The sequence below is a fragment of the Chionomys nivalis genome, chromosome 11 (assembly GCF_950005125.1).
Source record: "Chionomys nivalis chromosome 11, mChiNiv1.1, whole genome shotgun sequence".
NCBI classification, from domain to species: Eukaryota; Metazoa; Chordata; class Mammalia; order Rodentia; family Cricetidae; genus Chionomys; species Chionomys nivalis.
Genome location: NC_080096.1, coordinates 28,843,675 through 28,861,694, shown reverse-complemented (window position 1 = coordinate 28,861,694; position 18,020 = coordinate 28,843,675). Strand labels below are relative to the sequence as shown.

General features: G+C 52.0%; 1 protein-coding gene across 1 annotated transcript; it reads left to right on the top strand.

Annotated features, from left to right (window-relative positions):
* Positions 1-394: 394 nt before the first annotated feature.
* On the top strand, positions 395-17,809 carry Heyl (hes related family bHLH transcription factor with YRPW motif like). The gene is made up of 5 exons (XM_057784326.1): positions 395-506; positions 6,999-7,065; positions 8,485-8,568; positions 10,602-10,683; positions 13,924-17,809. Exons 1-5 carry the CDS (start codon positions 427-429, stop codon positions 14,574-14,576), a joined length of 966 nt encoding a protein of 321 aa, XP_057640309.1. The 5' UTR covers positions 395-426; the 3' UTR covers positions 14,577-17,809.
* Positions 17,810-18,020: the final 211 nt, after the last annotated feature.

The following is an 18,020-nucleotide window of genomic DNA, read 5'->3' as shown; positions in this document are numbered from 1 at the left end:
GTCTGCCCTGGACCCCATGGAGAAGGAAGGTGCAGGTCTGTCCCTCCCAAAGCTGAGGCACTGCAGAGCGAAGCCTGTCGCACATAAACTAGGGACAGATCCAGAGTCTGTCTGGGCTTCCCCCGTGGGGCCTCCCAGGGCACCTGCCCAAGGCCACCCAGCGCGCCAGTTCAGGCAGCGCCGGTGGAGCGGAGCCGGACCTCCCAGCGGCCGATGGGGGCGGTGACCGCCCGGGGCCTTCCCACGGTTCGGTGGCGCGTCACCGCGGGGGCGAGGGGGCGCCGGGGCGCTCTGGACTGCGGTGCAGGAAAGGGCCCTGGGAAAGGGCGGTGTCGGCTCCCGGGCCGGGGCGGGGCGGGGCTGGGGCGGGGCCCACCGACCAACTCCACGGATCTCAGGGCTGAGACCCCACTGCCAGCTCTCGCCATGAAGCGGCCCAGGGCGCCCAGTGGCTCGGATGGCGAGTCTGACGGAGCCATTGACGTGGGTCGGGAGAGCGACCTCAGGTAAGACAGGGTGGGGCTGAGGCCGTCTACGGTGAGAGAGAGTCCAGCACACTCAGGTGTGCACAGCAGCAAGCAGGTGTCAGCCAGGGTGCGGGGGTGTGTGCTGTGTCTCCAGTGTGTCCATAGCACCAGGGCGGTAGATTCCTGGGTACCCCGGGCCAGCTAGGGTTCAGGACGCTGGGATGGAAGTATGGAAGTAGAGTTCAACTGGGGATATATTATGCCATTGGCTACACCAGGGATGGATGCCCCTGGGAAGTTTTCCTGCAGATCTTAGAAAACCTTAATAGACTAGATTCCACATTCCTTCCTTCCTTCCTTCCTTCCTTCCTTCCTTCCTTCCTTCCTTCCTTCCTTCCTTCCTTCCTTCCTTCCTCCCTTTCTTTTGGTTTTTTTGTTTGTTTGTTTGCTTCTTTGTTTGGTTTTTTGTTTGTTTGTTTGTTTGTTTTTTGAGACAGGGTTTCCCTGTAGCTTTGGAGCATATCCTGGAACTTACTCTTGTAGACCAGGCTGGCCTCGAACTCACAGAGATCCGCCTTTCTCTGCCTCCCGAGTCCCGGTGCCCCTAATCTATTTATTATGAAGACATCTGTACTTTTCCAATTTACCCTTCTTTGGGAGCAGTTTCACATCGTGCACAAAAGAATGGGGGGATGTTTTTCCCTTTAAGCACCCTGAACGCGGAAATTTGGGTTTAGGTACAAAAAAAAAAAAAATACCCAATTTGCAAGAGCCTAGACTCCAATCCCAGTGCCCCGTTAACCAAACCACCCAAATTGTCAGTGTTGTTCCACTTTTGTTAAATGATCTGACCTTTAACCTGTGGAACAAACTGAACTTGTATAGTTCTTGCTACTTCCCAGCTCTGTGACTCCATCAGCTTCAGTTTTCTGATCTGTAAAATGGGAATAAACAACAAAGCCAGCTCCATAGGATTGGTAAAAGTCAAGTGGAAGAAGGAACCCCAAGGCCTTAGCAGCTCATGGTGAATGCTTAGTGTCAGGCTCACACTCTGCGTCTCCCAGCCCCTGCCACCCGACCCACATGTGCCACCAAGTCACATAGAGCCTGCCTTTCTCTCCTTTCTCCTTTTCTCTCCTCCCCTTCTCCCCCCACTTCCTTATTCAATACTAGGGATTGGATCCAGAGTCAGGTGCATGATACTCAAGGAACCTCCTGCCAAGCAGTTTTGAGCCTTTGGTTTCCCTGCCTGGGTCTGTTTCCACTCTGGGGAAAGGGTAAGGGTAGGAAGGGAAGAGAGAGCTACCGAAGTAGCTTATCTCCCTTGGCCTTCTAAACCTTGTCTCTCCTCGCCATGCTCGTGCCTTGGCACACAAAACACACACATAGCTTTTTTTTTTTTTTTTTTAAAGAGGCTATGACCAGGCATGAACACACATGCCTTTAATTCTAGCACTTAGGGGGCAGAGACAGGCAGATTTCTATGGCTACTTTTCAAGATAGTGAGATGCTACCTCAAAAAAAAAAAAAAAAAAAACAATGGCAATAGATCTCTCTCTCTCATCTCGCATGTTAGGGGATTTATAATATAGTTCCTTATGTAAACCCTTTAAAATTACTTAGCAGAAATGACTATGTATAGCAATAATTCTCAAGGCCAGCACCTGCTATAATAGGGGGGAACCAGGACCCCATAGTGATGGAGAACAGAACAGCTCAAACTCAGGGCCGTTGGGTCTTCAAGGAGCAGCGAACAGAGTTGATGCCAGAGAGCTGAGATGAATCATAGCCAGCCTCTCTCCTTCATGAGTATACAGCCTGGGCAGTACTGCCGAGGGCTACAGAGATTCTGGATCGGGTGTCAGCTTTGAGGACCCCTAAGTGGGGAGAGGCCACTCACAGCCAGGGATGATGATAATGGCTTCCTGATGGCGGCGGCACTGTGGCTAAGGTGTAAAAGGTCACTGCAGGTTCTTTCCCCTTATTATCTTTGTGTCATTTTAGCCAGAGCTCATTGCCAGAGACTGTTCCAGAAGACCAGACCCCTCCAAGGAGGGAAGGCAGCTGGACATCTGGCAGACTGACTTATAACATGCCTCTTTGTAGCACTTTCCAAAGGGCCCTCCCCCCAGCAGACATAAATGCTTCAATTCAGAGACCACTGAACGATGCCTGCTGTGGCCTAGACCCTGGGTTGGGCATCAGAACCCAGATGTATCCTGCTCAGCCTCTGCCCTCAGGGAACTCTCAGGGAAGAAGAGCTTCATGTACAAAGAAAGCCAGATAAACAGTGGCAGAGGCCACAGGGCTGGGGCAGCCAGACTCTGGGGGTCAGAGGCAGTGCACAAATCCTCCACATTCAGAGCCATGAGACCACAGAGGCAGGGTGTGTTCTGCTGTCACCAAGGACATCTGTCTGGTGGGAGCGACCTGCTCCATCCGTGGGAATCACCCACAGAGCTCTTGTGTGAAGTTGGCCCCCTGAAACAGTCTGGATCCACACAGAATACGGCCTCTCTCTTACCCATCTTCAAATATTTCCTGAGCACCTCCCACATGTCAGACTCAAAGTTGGGGTCTATGGGCTGTTCCTGTATGATTTAAGGCACATGGTAGTCTTTGAAGTCAAAGAGACCTGAGTTTGACCCTCTCCACCATTTCCTTGTGTAAGTGACTTTACTCTTTCCTGAACTACTGACGTTTTCTTTTTCTTTGTTTTTTGTTTTTTTAACAAAACGAGTGTATAACTATCTGCCTCTGAGGGTTAGCCTTGGATGAGGTTGTATCTGCATATAGCACATAACTTCTTGCTTTGGCACGCGTAATTTCTAATGAATGTTGTCACATTGTGGGGAGGGTGCCACATTGACAAGGCAGCAAAGTTTAGTGGAAAACTAGCAATCTAGAGACCGCATTGTGGGGCCTTCTCAACTCCGCATCTGTCACACCCCTCCCCCTAAAACTGTTGTTTTTTTCCCGAAGCTCTATTATGCAATGTATGAGATAAATGGCTACGTTCTGCTGTCTAGAGCAGAAAGTGCAGGCTACAAGGGAGACATGGTGGGAGGGTGCATGTTTGGAAGACATTGGCAAGAGTTCTGAATTAAAAGCCGGTCGATGTGGGGCTGGAGAGATGGCTCAGTGGGTGAAGACCATAGGCTGTTCTTCCAGGTTTGACTCTCGGCACCATAATCCAAGTTCCTAGGGATCTAGTGCATTTTTACACAGACATACATGCAAGCAAAACACCCACACTATACATATATATGTATAGTGTGTGTATATATATATACACATAGAAAATATGCATACATATATTTCTTTTTTTTTTTTTTTTTTTTTGGTTTTTCGAGACAGGGTTTCTCTGTGGTTTTGGAGCCTGTCCTGGAACTAGCTCTTGTAGACCAGGGTGGTCTCGAACTCACAGAGATCCGCCTGCCTCTGCCTCCCAAGTGCTGGAATTAAAGGCGTGCGCCACCACCGCCCGGCTTCATATATTTCTTTTTAAAAGGCAGTAGACGTAACTCGGTTCCTGGATTTTCCTCTTGCTTGCAGTGTGAGTGTGGCTGGTCAAAGGTCCTTTCCCTCTCTGACTGTTCTCAGTTTTATAAGTGGTCTGAGTTCTGTGTGACTATCCATCATTTAGAGCATTGATTGGAACACTATCTTTGCTTGATACAAAATGAATGAAGTCATCTCCAAAGGTCCCACATAGGCGAGTTCCTAGGTGGAGTTGGGACTGGGGGTGTTCAGGACTGGCAGGAAGACCACTTAGAAAACGACATCACCTGAAGAGACTGCCCTGGGATCCTGTGTAGGGGCGGCAGGAAGCCCATGGAAACACTGGCATTCACCATCTCTTCCCTGGACCCATGATCTGCCTAGACTCTCAGAGGAGGGGCTCTCAGCCCTCCTCCCACCGTCAGGGCCAGATCCCAGGCTGTGGTGAGCTCTGGCTGGGAGCCTTGAGGATAAGGGGATTGGAGGACTAGTCAGACAGACAGGAAGTCAGATTTAAGAAGGAAAACAATGCTGAATTGGAAGCCAGCAGATAGGTTCCCAGGCTGCTTTGCTCCTTAGCAGCTGTGTGGGCTGGCCAAGCCACTTGGGCTCCCTGAGGCTCAGCATCCGCATCTGGAAAATGGACTTTTATAAAACCCAGAGAAGAGAGATTCTTGGTGGTGATGCCAAGCAAACTGTAAGGTGAGATTTGCCTGGGGAATCTGGAGGAAGAGTCAGACCAGCTGGCAGGGGGGACTTGACCAGGAGGCTGGGGAAAGGTGGATGGTGCCCTTAGCCCTGAAGCTGGGTGTTGCCTGTCAACCTCTGACAGACGGTCCCTGAGGAGGGATCAGTCTGTGAGGCAGTGACGTGCACAAGGCTAACCCAATACCCAGAGAGATGCTTTATCCTGCCAGGGAAACAAAGGCTGTATTTCTGATGTACCTTGGCTCTTAGAGCTTGTCCCCAGTGAACCAGGGAAGCTTTGTAAACAAACTGCCCTACAGATCTCAGGCCCTGGCTCACCGGGCCGGGCCTCCCAGGAGCTTTCGCAGCCCTCTTAGCGGTTCTGTTTGTCCAGATGTGTGGGTGAAAGATACGTCTTTTTCCAGATGTGGTTGGAACAAGCCTGAATCAATGTGCTATCTGGTCTCTCCTGAAGCTGCTTTTCTGTGAGACATTGAGAATGACCGAACTTCAGATGCCACCAGAAGAGACCCTTCTGGGGAACTGCCTATGCCCCGTCCACAAAAGTCCAAAAGGCAGATTTCTATGGTGTTCATATTTATGGTCTCTGTGACACTAAAGATGAGGGTGGGAGTTAAGAAATCCTATGAGATCTGCTGTGTCCCAAGCTTGTTGAGGACCTGAGCTGTAACAGTGAGTGAAATGGATGAGCCTCGTAACCTCATGGACCTGTCTGCTGGAGAGATGAACTTTAATTAAATAATCGTGCATGAATAAAACAGTAAGACAGCGTGTGGACACGGGAGTCTGGGAAAGTAAACAGCAGGGGCCATGTGACAGACTAGCAATTCAAAAGGGGGGCTCCTAAAGGAGGTGGCAGATGAGTGGTAATCTGAAGGTTGGCTGAAATTGTCAGGCTGTGGTGAGGTGCTGAGGAGATGGACTGGACCAGAGATTTCTAGACTACAGAGCACACATGCGAACGTAGGAGAGTTAGTGCATTCAGATTGGAGCGTGCGGAGCAAGAGACAGCTGAATCGAAAAGGTGACAGGAACCAGTTGGACCAACCAAAGGCTGATGTTTTGGGGTCTTAAAAGCATTGAGAAGCCACGGGGAGGCGATTTAAGAAGGTTAAGAGCAAGTGTACATTTAAATGCTCGCTCTGCTGATAGTGGCAGGAAAAACAAGTGCACTGGGACCAAGGGAAGGCTCTTCTTGTAAGCCTGTGAGTGAGAGACAGAGGGCCATGGGGAACAAGAAAATACACACATGAAACTATCTAGAAAAGGCTCAATCACAGAAAATGCCAGAGAACTAGAAGCGGGGGGGGGGGGGGGGGCAGCCCTTACTGAGATGGAGAACCTAGGTAACAAGAAACAGATGTCGGGGAGCTCCTGGGCTTCTGTTGAGATGTTTGTTGGGATTCCAAAACAGCAGAGGAGGTACCTTGCTCAAAGGTGTGAAGCGTAGCATCAATAGGGTTGGGTCCTTGCTGCTCTCCAGGGAACCTCTGCCTTCTGCAAGGACAGCTGGAGCAAAAAGCCATTCAAAGGGGAAGAAATTGGGGTGATTACTCTGGCCAAAAACCTGGACAGGGAACCGCTCTGCTGAATCTTTGTAATACAACTATTAGTGTTGGAACAAACATGCACCATTCAGCCTGGGCTTCAAGAGGGAAGCACAGGCATGGGAGGCAGGGCGAGGATACCCGGACTGGTGCCTCCTGGGAGGCCAGACCACTGTCCCCGAGCGTGCGAGAGGAGCCTGTGACACAGATGTCGCCTCCACCTCGCCCCCGGCCGCGCCGCGTGGGAGGAGGCGGCAGCTGCGGGCCGGGCGGAGGGCGGGCGGCGGCGCTCCGGCCCGTGGGAAGCTGCGGCATCTGCGCTTTCCACGCTCCTTCCCAGCGGCTAGCTCTGAAATCCAACCCTCCCGGGCCGGCCCGGCGGCCGCTGGCCCGCGCCCTCAATCAACCCGCCCCTGGGATCGGGTTGCAGGACCCGAGAAAGAGCATCTCGGTTCGCGGTTCCCCGACGGTCGGCCGTCCGCAAGGGAGGGAAGGGGATAGGCGAGCTACCCACGTCCGCCAGAGGCTGACAGACAGGAAGCTAGGCGAGGATTTGGCACCAGACAAATGGGTTCCGGGGAGAAATGAGAGCAGGCGACCCCTTCGCATGCTCTGTGTCCCTTCCTGGTCTGGGAGACTAGAACCACCCCGGAGCCCTACTCCACCCACCACGCATTCAGGTCCTGGCCTGCTTCCAGCTGGGCCTTCTAGGTCAGCCTAGGCCAGGGAGATGGTCCCTCAGCTCTGAGAAACTAGCCTTTCTCTTTCTCTGCAGCCAGATGGCCAGACCGCTGACCACCCCCAGCCCTTCGCAGATGCAAGCCCGGAAGAAGCGCAGAGGGGTGAGTGAGCAGCAGGCTTTGAGGAGCCCAGGCGGGGTTTGCACTGAATCTCAGGAGGCCTTGCCCATCATCCCAGCAGACTAGACAGATTCAAACCCAAGCTCTGCCCATTGCAATCTTGGTGGCTGGGTATGCCACCGCCCCTCCAATGCCTTGCTGCTTCTTCTTCTGAGTGACAGGTAGCACCTACCTCAAAAGACTGATTTGTACCCAGGTGTTGGTGGCACACACCTTTAATCGCAGCACTCGGGAGGCAGAGACAGGAGGATCTCTGTGAGGTCGAGGCCAGCGTGGTTTGCAGAAGGAGTTCCAGAACAGGCTCCAAAGCTACAGAGAAACCCTGTCTCGAAAAACCAAAAATAATAATAAAAATAATGCCCTTTAACCCCTGTCTCAACCTCCCAAACTCTGGGATTACACGCATGTGCTACCTGGTTTTTGCAGTCCTGAGGATCTAGTTCAGGCCTCATACATGCTAGAGGCAAGCACGCTACCACCTGAGCAAATCCCTAGCCCACAAAGGGCTGTTCTGAAGACTGAGTGCATTCCTGTAAACTCTGCTGAGCACCTGACAATGGACCATTAATTCTCTGGTTGTAGTCTCCCCTCTACCCAGAACTTCGTCCTCTTTGTGTGGATCAGGAAGATGCAGAGGGGAGCCCCCTGCTAGCAGCTCTCCATCGTACCCCACCCCTCCTTGTCCTAGGGAACCAGAGGCCTGGGATCTGGCAGGAGCCAGCCATTCACTTACTCACCAGAAGACTTAGGCAAATCGTTTTTCCTTACCTTGTATTCTGCCTCTAAGAAGTGATGGATTATAATTTCTACCCATCCATGAGGTTTCTGTTGCCAGAATTGTGGGGAAAACAGAGAATGTGAATGAAGGCCTCTGCAGTTGGAGAGAGACAGGGTTTCTCTGTGGCTTTGGAGCCTGTCCTGGAACTAGCTCTTGTAGACCAGGCTGGTCTCGAACTCACAGAGATCCTCCTGCCTCTGCCTCCCAAGTGCTGAGATTAAAGGCGTGCGCCACCACCGCCCAGCCTCAGAATTCTTCAGGGGTTCTCATGACCCAGAAATGTGAGGGCTAACTCTGGCCCGGCGGGGTCTCCCAGGTCTACACCGGTGCTGAGGCTGGTGCCCCCATGCTGCTAGGCAGTGCCCTGCTTTACCTATGGGGAATGCCATTTCTACAGACCAGGACAAGAGGCCTCAGTGCTAGTGCCAGCTTTACACTTTTACTTGCAACATTAAGCAAATTATAGTCATCCTGAACTCTCGTTCTCATCCTCCATAAATAAGGAATAGATTTATCCCCCAGGAAAAAAATATCTCTGGGGAAAATGTGAGTCAGTGTCCAGCAGGACACACTGGAAAGTGTGATGAAATGCCTTCAGGGAACTTCGTGTCACTGGTTTTCAGATCATAGAGAAACGGCGCCGAGACCGCATCAACAGCAGCCTTTCCGAATTGCGACGCTTGGTGCCCACGGCCTTTGAGAAACAGGTATGTGACATTGCTGATTGGGTAGGAGGCAGGGTGCGATTCCCCTGGTATCGCTTACTGCCGACAGAGCTGTGATCATTTATAAATAGCTGTCCCTGGGGTCTGGGCACTTGTTGAAGATCTGAGTTCAAATCCACGGCAGCCATGTAAAAGTCAAACATGACTGTGCACACCTGTAGCTCCAGCACTGGGAGGCAGCGACAGGCAGATTCTAGGAGCCAGGACAGCGAGGACCTGGGTTCAGTCTGGGTCTCCCATTGTGGGAGGAGAGAGATGGCTCTAGCAAGCTGACCTCTGAGCTACACACACACACACACACACACACACACACGCATGCGCGCCCACACACATGCATGCGCGCCCACACACGCACACACACACGTGCGCACACACACACATGCACACACACAATTAATTCTTTTTAAAAAAATATTTATTTATGATGTATACAATATTCTGTCTGTCTGTCTGCAGGCCAGAAGAGGGCATCAGATCTCATTTCAGATGATTGTGAGCCACCATGTGGTTGCTGGGAATTGAACTCAGGACCTTTGGAAGAGCAGGCAATGCTCTTAACCACTGAGCCATCTCTCCAGCCCCAATTAATTCTTACTATGTAGGGCTGGAGAGGCACTCCAGAAATTAAAAGCATGTGCTGCTCTCCAGAGGACTAGAGTTAATTCCCAGCCAGCAGCTCACAACTGCATACAGCCCCAACTCCGGGAGATCTGATGGTGTCTTCTGGCCTCTGCAGGCACCTGTACACACATGAGCATACATTCACACAGATACACACACTACATAGAAACAATAAAAATTAAGAAAAAATAGGAGAGTATTAAAAGGATGATACTTTATATCATCTCCTGGCCTCCACATGTGTACACGCACATACACAAGGTGTGCATGTGCCACACACGTGTGTATACACATATGTATGCATAGTTGTCACTGGCCAGGGGACAAGGGGAATAGATGATTATTCTTAGCAAGGTGTCTTGGGTATGGCGGCTTTATACCTGATGTGTTCCTTTGGGTTAAATCCTAAAAGTGATCCTGAGAGGCAGGGATTATTCTGCACATGGCACATAAGGAAGTGAAGGACAGAGCTGTCATGTAGTAGACAGAGCTATCTACCATTACATGGCTAGTACATATCTGAGCACAAACAGCACGGAGCTGTATCACGTGTCTCCAGGCATTTCTAGAACTCTTTGATAGTAAAACAGGCCACTCAGGGAGTAAGCAGCTGTTGTTGAACATGGTGGGGGGCATAAGGTGGAGAGACAAATGGTTGTATCGGACCGCCCCAAAGATCCTTACCCTGTGCTCAAGGCTCAGGTCACACAGCATCTGCCTTCCCTTAGGCCAGTAAGTCCAAGTCAGCCATTCCACAGATGCTCAGTAAAGCCTTCTCAGAGCCAGCAATGAACTAGACTCGGTGTCTGTCTTTAAGGGACTGGCATGGAGAGTCTGACCCTCAGGTTTCCCACGGGAGCCAAGGTTCCCCGGAGGCTTAGGAAATATCCCCAAAAGAGAACGGAGGAAGGGCAAGTGCTTCAGATGCAGTGCTGGGACCTGGGGAAACTGAGGTCGGAGGTGGGATAGCAGGTGAGGTCCCAGGATAGCAGGTCTGTGGGGCAGGTGATGGTGGATAACAGCCGGAGTCCAGTGAGGGTGAGGAGGCCATGGAGACAGATGAGTCTTTCTGGGAGAGAGGTGGGCTGACACTCACTGAGAGCATTTCAGCAGAGAGGCAAGGTGGGAGGAGACTAAAGAGGTTTCGATCAAGGCAGTCGAGTCAGGGAGGGATTTTAGGATGGAAGCCCCGCACTGATGCGAACAGGCAGACTGAGAAGGGAGCTGGTGAGCACCCTTTCAGACTTGGAGAGCTTGGACAGAGGAGCAACCCGAGTGGTCAGGGCATGGGAGGAAAGGGAGGAAATCCTAGCGGTGAGTGCGGATGGGGACAGGAGGGCAGTGAGCAACAACAGTTACCTGCAGGCTGCACCCTCTGCCTTTGGTACCCACAGGGCTCCTCCAAGCTGGAGAAGGCTGAGGTCTTGCAGATGACGGTGGATCACTTGAAGATGCTCCACGCCTCCGGTGGCACAGGTACGGTGTTACTCACACTACATGTACTTTGACATAGGGCCGTAAGGATCAACAAGTGAGCTCAGACAACAAAGTAGGTTGTCATTGTCCTTCTGTGGAAGGACTGACTTAGATTCCAGCTGCCATTTGCCAAGCTCCTCTCTCTCCTTGTGTTCTTCCTTGGTGTTTGCTTTGAGCATAGAGTTTCGCTCTGGAGCCCACGCTGACCTCAGACTCACAGATCCTCCTGCCTCAGCCTCTAGAGCTCTGAGATGACAGGCAGGAGCAGCTACATCGAATTGCCCCCCTTCCTCACCACTTCCCGCGTCTCCACTTGGCCTAACCCTTTCTTCAGTTGACTCCTCCCGGTCTTTGTGCAACGGGTTTCTAGAAGACCCACCGGCAAGACCTGGTTAACAGGTAGACAGCTTGGATAAGCAAATTTTCACTAGAATCCCCGTCTTCAACTAACCCGAACCCAGGGGCGAACCTGCCTGAGAGTTTTAGCCACAGACATCTTGCTGATGTCTCTGCACGTCGGCCTTAGCTTCTGGACTGCCGTTGTATCTTTGGCGGCACTGGGAAGCCTGAGAAGCCAGTTGTGCTCGCAGCAGGTGTCAGAGCACACAGGACGAGGCACGCCATCGTTTCCTTAGTGCCTTCCCTTAAAGCCATGGAGCAGCTATGAGCTTTAGAAGGACTCCCTGGTGAATGAAAATCTTGTCTCGAAGTTTCTATGTGTGTTTGGCGATCTCATGATCGGGAAGCCTTCAGGCTCCACAGACCTTAGCTACAAAGATGTAAAGCTCAAGAACAGCTTTCAACTCTGGGGGAGAACAGTGGCATTTTTTTTTAAATATTTATTTATTTATTATGTATACAATATTCTGTCTGTGTGTATGCCTTCAGGCCAGAAGAGGGCACCAGACCTCATTTCAGATGGTTGTGAGCCACCATGTGGTTGCTGGGAATTGAACTCAGGACCTTTGGAAGAGCAGGCAGTGCTCTTAACCTCTGAGCCATCTCTCCAGCCCCGAACAGTGACGTTTTAAGTGGTCCAAACCCGTGTGCTGCTAGGCAGCGGCACCTGGGGACAGGCAGCACCGCGGGGTCTCCCCGAAGGAGGCATTAGACTATAGGAATTCACAAGTTTCGCAGACCTACCCAATAACTCTGCCAAGGAACACATTCCTAGCAGTGGCACCCAGTGGGGAGATGCTTCAAATTATATTCCTGGTTATCCTATTAAAAGGGAAGCGGTGATTAGCATGTGGGCAGCGCTTTCAAATGGTTTCACTTATCTCACAAGATCCAGGAAGGAGGGGGCGGGGGGGGGGGCAGCTGTCCTCGCCACTCTGGCTCAGGCTAATGGCGAGGTCAGAGAATTGTGGTTGGGACTGCAGGCTTTTGATTTGAATTCTGGCTCTGCTGCTTCTTAACTCTGTGGCTTAAGGCAAATGGTTTTATCCTCTCTGCCCCTGGGTTTCTTCAGCTGTAAAGTGGGTACAGTACAAGCGTGTTCAGGATTGAATTAGATACTGGCGTGAAATGTGTAGTAAGCGTGAACTCAGCAGACGCTTGTTTAAAAGAACAACCTAGCCAGGCATGGTGGTGTGCACAGGGAACCACAGCTCTCTGGGAAGTGGGGGCCGGAGGATCAGGAGTTCCAGATTGTTGTAGGCAACACAGTGAGTTCCAGGCCAGTCTGGACTATGAGAATGGCTATCTAAAAATTAACTAATTGGGGCTGGAGAGATGACTCAGAGGTTAAGAGCATTGCCTGCTCTTCCAAAGGTCCTGAGTTCAATTCCCAGCAACCACATGGTAGCTCACAACCATCTGTAATGGGGTCTGGTGCCCTCTTCTGGCCTGTAAGCATACAGACAGACAGAATATTGTATTTATAATAAATAAATAAATAAATATTTAAAAAAATAAAAATTAACTAATTAATTAGAAGAGTCTGAGGATGTAGCCCAGTTGGCAGATGCTTGCTTGCTCTCCGCAAAGCCTTGGCTTCAATTCTGTATTAACCAGGCATGGTGGCCCAGGCCTGTGGTCCCAGTACTTAGAGTGTGGAGACAAGATCAGAAAGTCAAAGTTCAACTACAAAGTGAGTTGAAAGTCAGCTTTAACTACATTTGACCAAGTCTCAAAGTACATAAAGAAATAAATGTTTAAGCAGGCCAGCGGTGGTGAATGCCTTTAATCCCAGCACTCTGAGTATTAGCCCAGCCTGCTCTACAGAGGGAGTTCCAAGACAGCCAGAGCTACACAGAGAAACCCTGCCTTAAAAAACAAAGAAAGAAACTCGTGTGTGTGTGTGTGTGTGTGTAAAATGAAGAGCACAGCAAACACAGAGGTGCATCATCACATGGCATAGCTCACTCCAAACTGCCCAGACTTGGCAGTCTCCTGCTGAGCTGTCCTGTTCCTCCAAGGGTCCCCAGCCATGAACCAGCCAGGAGCCAGTCCAGAGGTGGCTGAGAGAAGGGCAGGTATGTAGAGGCAGTAGAGGTGTAGATGCCGGTGTGGACGGTCCATCTGGCCTGCCCATCAGTGACATCAGGTCAAGAGAGAGCCCTTGCCTGATGGCAGCTGCATGGGGCCAGGACATTCCAGCTGCGTTCTGAGCTGGAGGATGAACCCAGATGCAGCAGCAGCTGGGCCAGTGGCGGAAGTGATCGCTGTGTTGCCAGTTATGGAGCGCGTCCGAGTACCGTTTCGTTTTACCCTCACGGCAGCAGCGGATACTACAGCAGCGAGCATGACTTCCATTGCCTCCCCGTTTCCAAGCCAAGGAAACTGAGGCTTAGGGATGCTCATCCGTGGCCAGTTTAAGTGGCAGATCCACGATCCGAACCCAGCTCTGGTGGCTCCTAAAGGCTTCACCACTGCACAGTTGTGCCTTCTCCAAGAGGTCTCCTCCGATAGCTGCTGCCGTTCCCTCCTCCCCCCAAACCTGCCTCTTTTCAGAGTTGGTCTACATCTTCTATAGGTGCTGTCTTTTCACAGGTGTGTGCTTAGAGAAACCACGTGGGCCACAAGAATTTCTTTGCATTCATGTTAATCACGAAGTGTGAGGAAAATACATTTTGTGTTGCAGCGTGGTTTCTTGTGCTTTATAATGGGAGACTGGGACTCAGAGATATGTCTATATCATTATAGACTACGTAGGTGGGGCAGGTCACACAGGGTATTTTCCCCCAGGCCCTGTGCTTCTCTCCCTGGCATGCCCTCATGGTACCTTACTTATTACAGGGTCCTTCGATGCCCGAGCCCTGGCTGTTGACTTCCGGAGCATTGGTTTTCGGGAATGTCTCACTGAGGTCATCAGGTACCTGGGGGTCCTGGAAGGACCCAGCAGCCATGCAGATCCTGTCCGGATTCGCCTTCTCTCCCACCTCAACAGCTATGCAGCTGAGATGGAGCCTTCCCCCACACCCACTGGGGCCCTGGCCTTCCCTGTGTGGCCCTGGTCCTTCCTCCATAGCTGTCCAGGCTGGCCTTCCCTGAGCAGCCAGCTCGCCATTCTGGGAAGAGTGCCTGGCCCTGTCCTCCCCAACGTCTCCTCTCCCACTTACCCCATCTCTGCCCTCCGGTCCACACCAGTACACAGAATGGCTGGTACCATCCTGCCAGCCCGGAGGAATCTGTTGCCTAGTCGAGGGGCAACTTCCACCCAGAGAGCCCATCCTCCTGAAAGGCCAGCTGCCCCTCCCCCCACAGGCCCTGGTAGCAGGGCTGCCAGGAGCAACCATGTGCTCTCTGTCCTGCCATTGTCTTCCCCGACAACCCTTGGAGCTGGGAAGTCTGATGACAGTCCGTCTCCTTTGGGGCCAACTGGGAGGCCACCAGCAGCGGTGCTCTGCCACTCCTGGGTCTCTGAAATCACTGAAATTGGGGCTTTCTGAGATGACCCCCTACACCCATCCCCTAGAAATGGGGAGCGTTGCTATTCTCCCCCAGGAGCTCTGAAAATGGCGCCACCTTTTCTAGACCAGCTTCCATACAAAGGCCTCTCTCCTCCCCCATCAGAGCCCTCCCAGGCCCCTACTCACGACCCATCCTGCTGCCTGCCTGTCTCCTGTCACCTTTTCAGAGCTCAGAACCTTAGTCTCATTTCCCACAGGCACAGATGAACTACATGGTGCCTGTGACCCCTGAGGCACTGTGGACCCAAGACTCATGGCCTTTGAGTCTGGAGTTGAAGCTTTAACCTAAAGGCTGCCATGGAGGCATAGGCTGCTCCCATGATGAGGTGGGACTCGCAGTCCTGAGGACTGGTGGGATTCAGCCACCCCCAGGCCAACAGGATGGAATGTGCCATCTGCTTCACTTCCTGAAGACAGAATTGAAGCAGTGGCTGTTGAGCCTTCTCTGTGGCCCCTCCCAGAACAGGGAAGCACAGGACAAATCTGCTCACCAATCGGTTAAGGCCTGCAGCTACCATCTTCCCAACTTCAGCCGCCCACATGACTGACTACCCACTAAGGCTTGACAAGCCAGGCCAGGAGGATTCCCCACAGCAGCGGAGCTCTGGCGGGATGTCCCTACCACCAGGTCTCCACAGTGCTTCAGACAGGAACCAGGGCTGAGAGAGAACAGGAGTACTCTCTCTTGGGTACCGTCCTCTGGGACTGTGACCCTTCCCACAGGGTTCCGAGAGTTGACGACCTGTGGTCCTGATGGTGGCACTCTAAGAAGCATTCTCTTGGGATTCGGCACCAGACATCTGAGCCGCCTGGTTTGCATCCGGCTCCCAGAACCCAGACTGCTGCCACAGCCAAGGGCTGTCAGGCGGGATAAAAATAACTTGGAGGAGGGGGAATACAGGCAGAGGCGGTTGGACTCTTCAAGGTCATGCAGCAGGTCGAGGGCCTGAGAGCCTGCTCGTCCACATTTCACACAGCTGCCTCTGCTCAGAGGCCAGCTCACTCCCCAGCTCTGCCTCAGGCCACTTGCTTCTCTAATGGGAATAAACGGCCAGTGGACCAGCAGAGACTGAACTGACATTTAGGGTCACCCTATCAGGGGACAAAGTGTGGAAGCCTTTCTGTCCTCTTTGGTGAGCACTAGCTCCCCACAGTACCCCTGAGGACTGCCCAGTGTGCCATCCAGGAACACCCTGGATAATGCCTGGCAAAACCAAGATTGTGGGAAGCTGGAACTCCTGTTCACTGATGCTGGGGGCCATGCTGATGATTATGAAATACTTGCAAGGTTGTTCCAGAAAGCCCCCCATCCTGGTCCCAGCCTTTGATGGAACCGCGGTCGTCAGAGCTGTAGTAAGGAACATGTGGGCACAAAAGGAGAGTCTACCAAACACTGGGAGCATAAGGGTCATTTCAGATGGGGAGGGGGGTAGAAGAGTCATGCAGGTTCCTGGGGCTGCGGAGAGGTGATAGAAGTCCCTGGATATTAGGATCTTACCACAGGCATGCAGTTTGGCAGCTTCCTAGCCAGAGGCTCCGCGTTCACTCATAGCTGAGCTGTGGGAAACACATTTCCATGTTGCAGGTACCTGGAATGTAACGGAAATACGGCAGAAGTGACCGAACCCTCTGAGCGTCCATCCTGGTTGGCCTTGGGACATTTTCCCGGGAGAGTGGGCAGGTGACGTCTCCCCACTCCTCGACACCCAGCTGAGTACTCAAATCTCCTGTTTCTAGTCCCAAGCCTTTCTGGTGGCCCCAGCGCTCTCATCCCACTGCAGGGAGCTGCAGACAAGCAATAAAGATGTTTAGTTCTGGAAACTTCCACCAACAAACTTCCACTTCTACTTCCTGGATGTTTCTAGAGTCTCTGACCCATAGCTCCAGGTCTGGCAATGCCCCGTCTCCCCTAGATTATTGCCCCAGTTTCTTTGCTTTGCTCTGTCTGTACCAGTCAGTTCTCAGCAGCCATGTGGTGTGTGCAGAGCACGCCATATCAACCCAGCCTGAAACCTAGACGCCACCCCTACCCCACACCCTGTTATTCTAATGACAAAATCAGCTCTCTTTCTAAATCCTAACCTGACTTCTGCCTTTGTTTCTTGCCGGCCCCAAACCTTCTCAGTGCTTATGCTACACAGGCCTGGTCTCATATCCCCAGCATTCCCATCTTTAGAACTTATGAGGTTCCCAGAATGTTCCTCCCTTCCCTTGGCATGACCTACTTCAGCTCCTCAGGCCTGGCCTTCCACATCACCTCTCCTGGAGGCCTTCCGGGACTGATGTGCTTGAATAACTCATTCATCTCCAAAGTCCCAATTGTTTCTCTTCATGAAGAGTTTGCTAATGCATACCTGCTTGTGTGCTTGTTGGCTAGGTATGTTCCCCACTGGAATGTGAGCCCAATGAGTCCAGGGGCCACACCTGGCTTGTGCTCACATCTGTACCCAGCCCTGAGCACAACGCCTGCTCATCATCACTGGCCTATGAACCTTTGCTGAATATATAGATGGAGGCAGTGAGAAGGCTTCTGGCTTCCTGTGTGGCTAGCACAGACCCCACTGGGAGTGGATTCCACCCCTGTTCCTTCTGGCTGGCTTAGAGAGGAGACAGGGGAGTCAAGGCCAAGGGACCGGGTGTTCTGGCAGAATGGTCAGGAGTCCCCAGCCAGAGGAGAAGCAAGCATGTTGGCCCTGGGGTGCATGCTCCCAGCCGAGGCTGCCAGCAGGTTTGTTTTTGCTCTTGGCCTAACTCCGTAATACATCCATCTCCCAACAAACCCAATATTCGCGGAGCCCTACCCCGTGCCAGCCAGGACAGACAGAGCCTAAGGTAACAAGCACACAGTCACTCAGAGGGCAGCGTATCCTCTGCCTAAGTAAGATGGACATGGAAAGAGCTCTGGAGAAGGCTGAGGGCTGCAGAATGGGTGTGCTTCTCTGGGAGGGGGCCCTGGAAGGAAGCCCTCCTGGAAGAGGACCAAGGGACTCCCCTTGCAAAGATCTAGAAATTCAAGCAGGAAGCTACAGAAGCTTGGAGCTCCTGAGTGCAGTCCCTCGGTGCAAGTGAAAGATGAGTTTGCCTGAGCTCTGAGACTGATCTTTCTCATTAACGAGAAGGGATTTTCTTCAAGTTCTTGGCCTTCTTGAACAGTTTTCATCTGTTCAATGGCCACAGTGCAGTAATGGCTACCCACATCTGTGCACACGTATACACACAAATACAAATTTAATAAAATTGTTTTAAAGAAAAAGAATTTGGTGGTGCTGAGCATAGAGGTGTATCTGTAACCTCAGCATTCAGTGAAGCAAGAAGATCAGGAGTTCAAGGCTCCCCTGGGCAATATGAGACTGTCTCAAACAAACAACAATGCAGGGGGGTGTACTGGAGAGATGGCTCAATGGTTAAGAGCACTGTGACTCT

What these genes read in the sequence shown, in the direction of transcription:
- Heyl (XM_057784326.1), top strand. Translation starts at nt 427, where the DNA reads ATGAAGCGGCCCAGGGCGCCCAGTGGCTCGGATGGCGAGTCTGACGGA. An exon ending in CCACGGCCTTTGAGAAACAG is followed by an intron (nt 8,569 to 10,601) that starts GTATGTGACATT and finishes TGGTACCCACAG; the next exon opens with GGCTCCTCCAAGCTGGAGAA. An exon ending in CCACGCCTCCGGTGGCACAG is followed by an intron (nt 10,684 to 13,923) that starts GTACGGTGTTAC and finishes TACTTATTACAG; the next exon opens with GGTCCTTCGATGCCCGAGCC.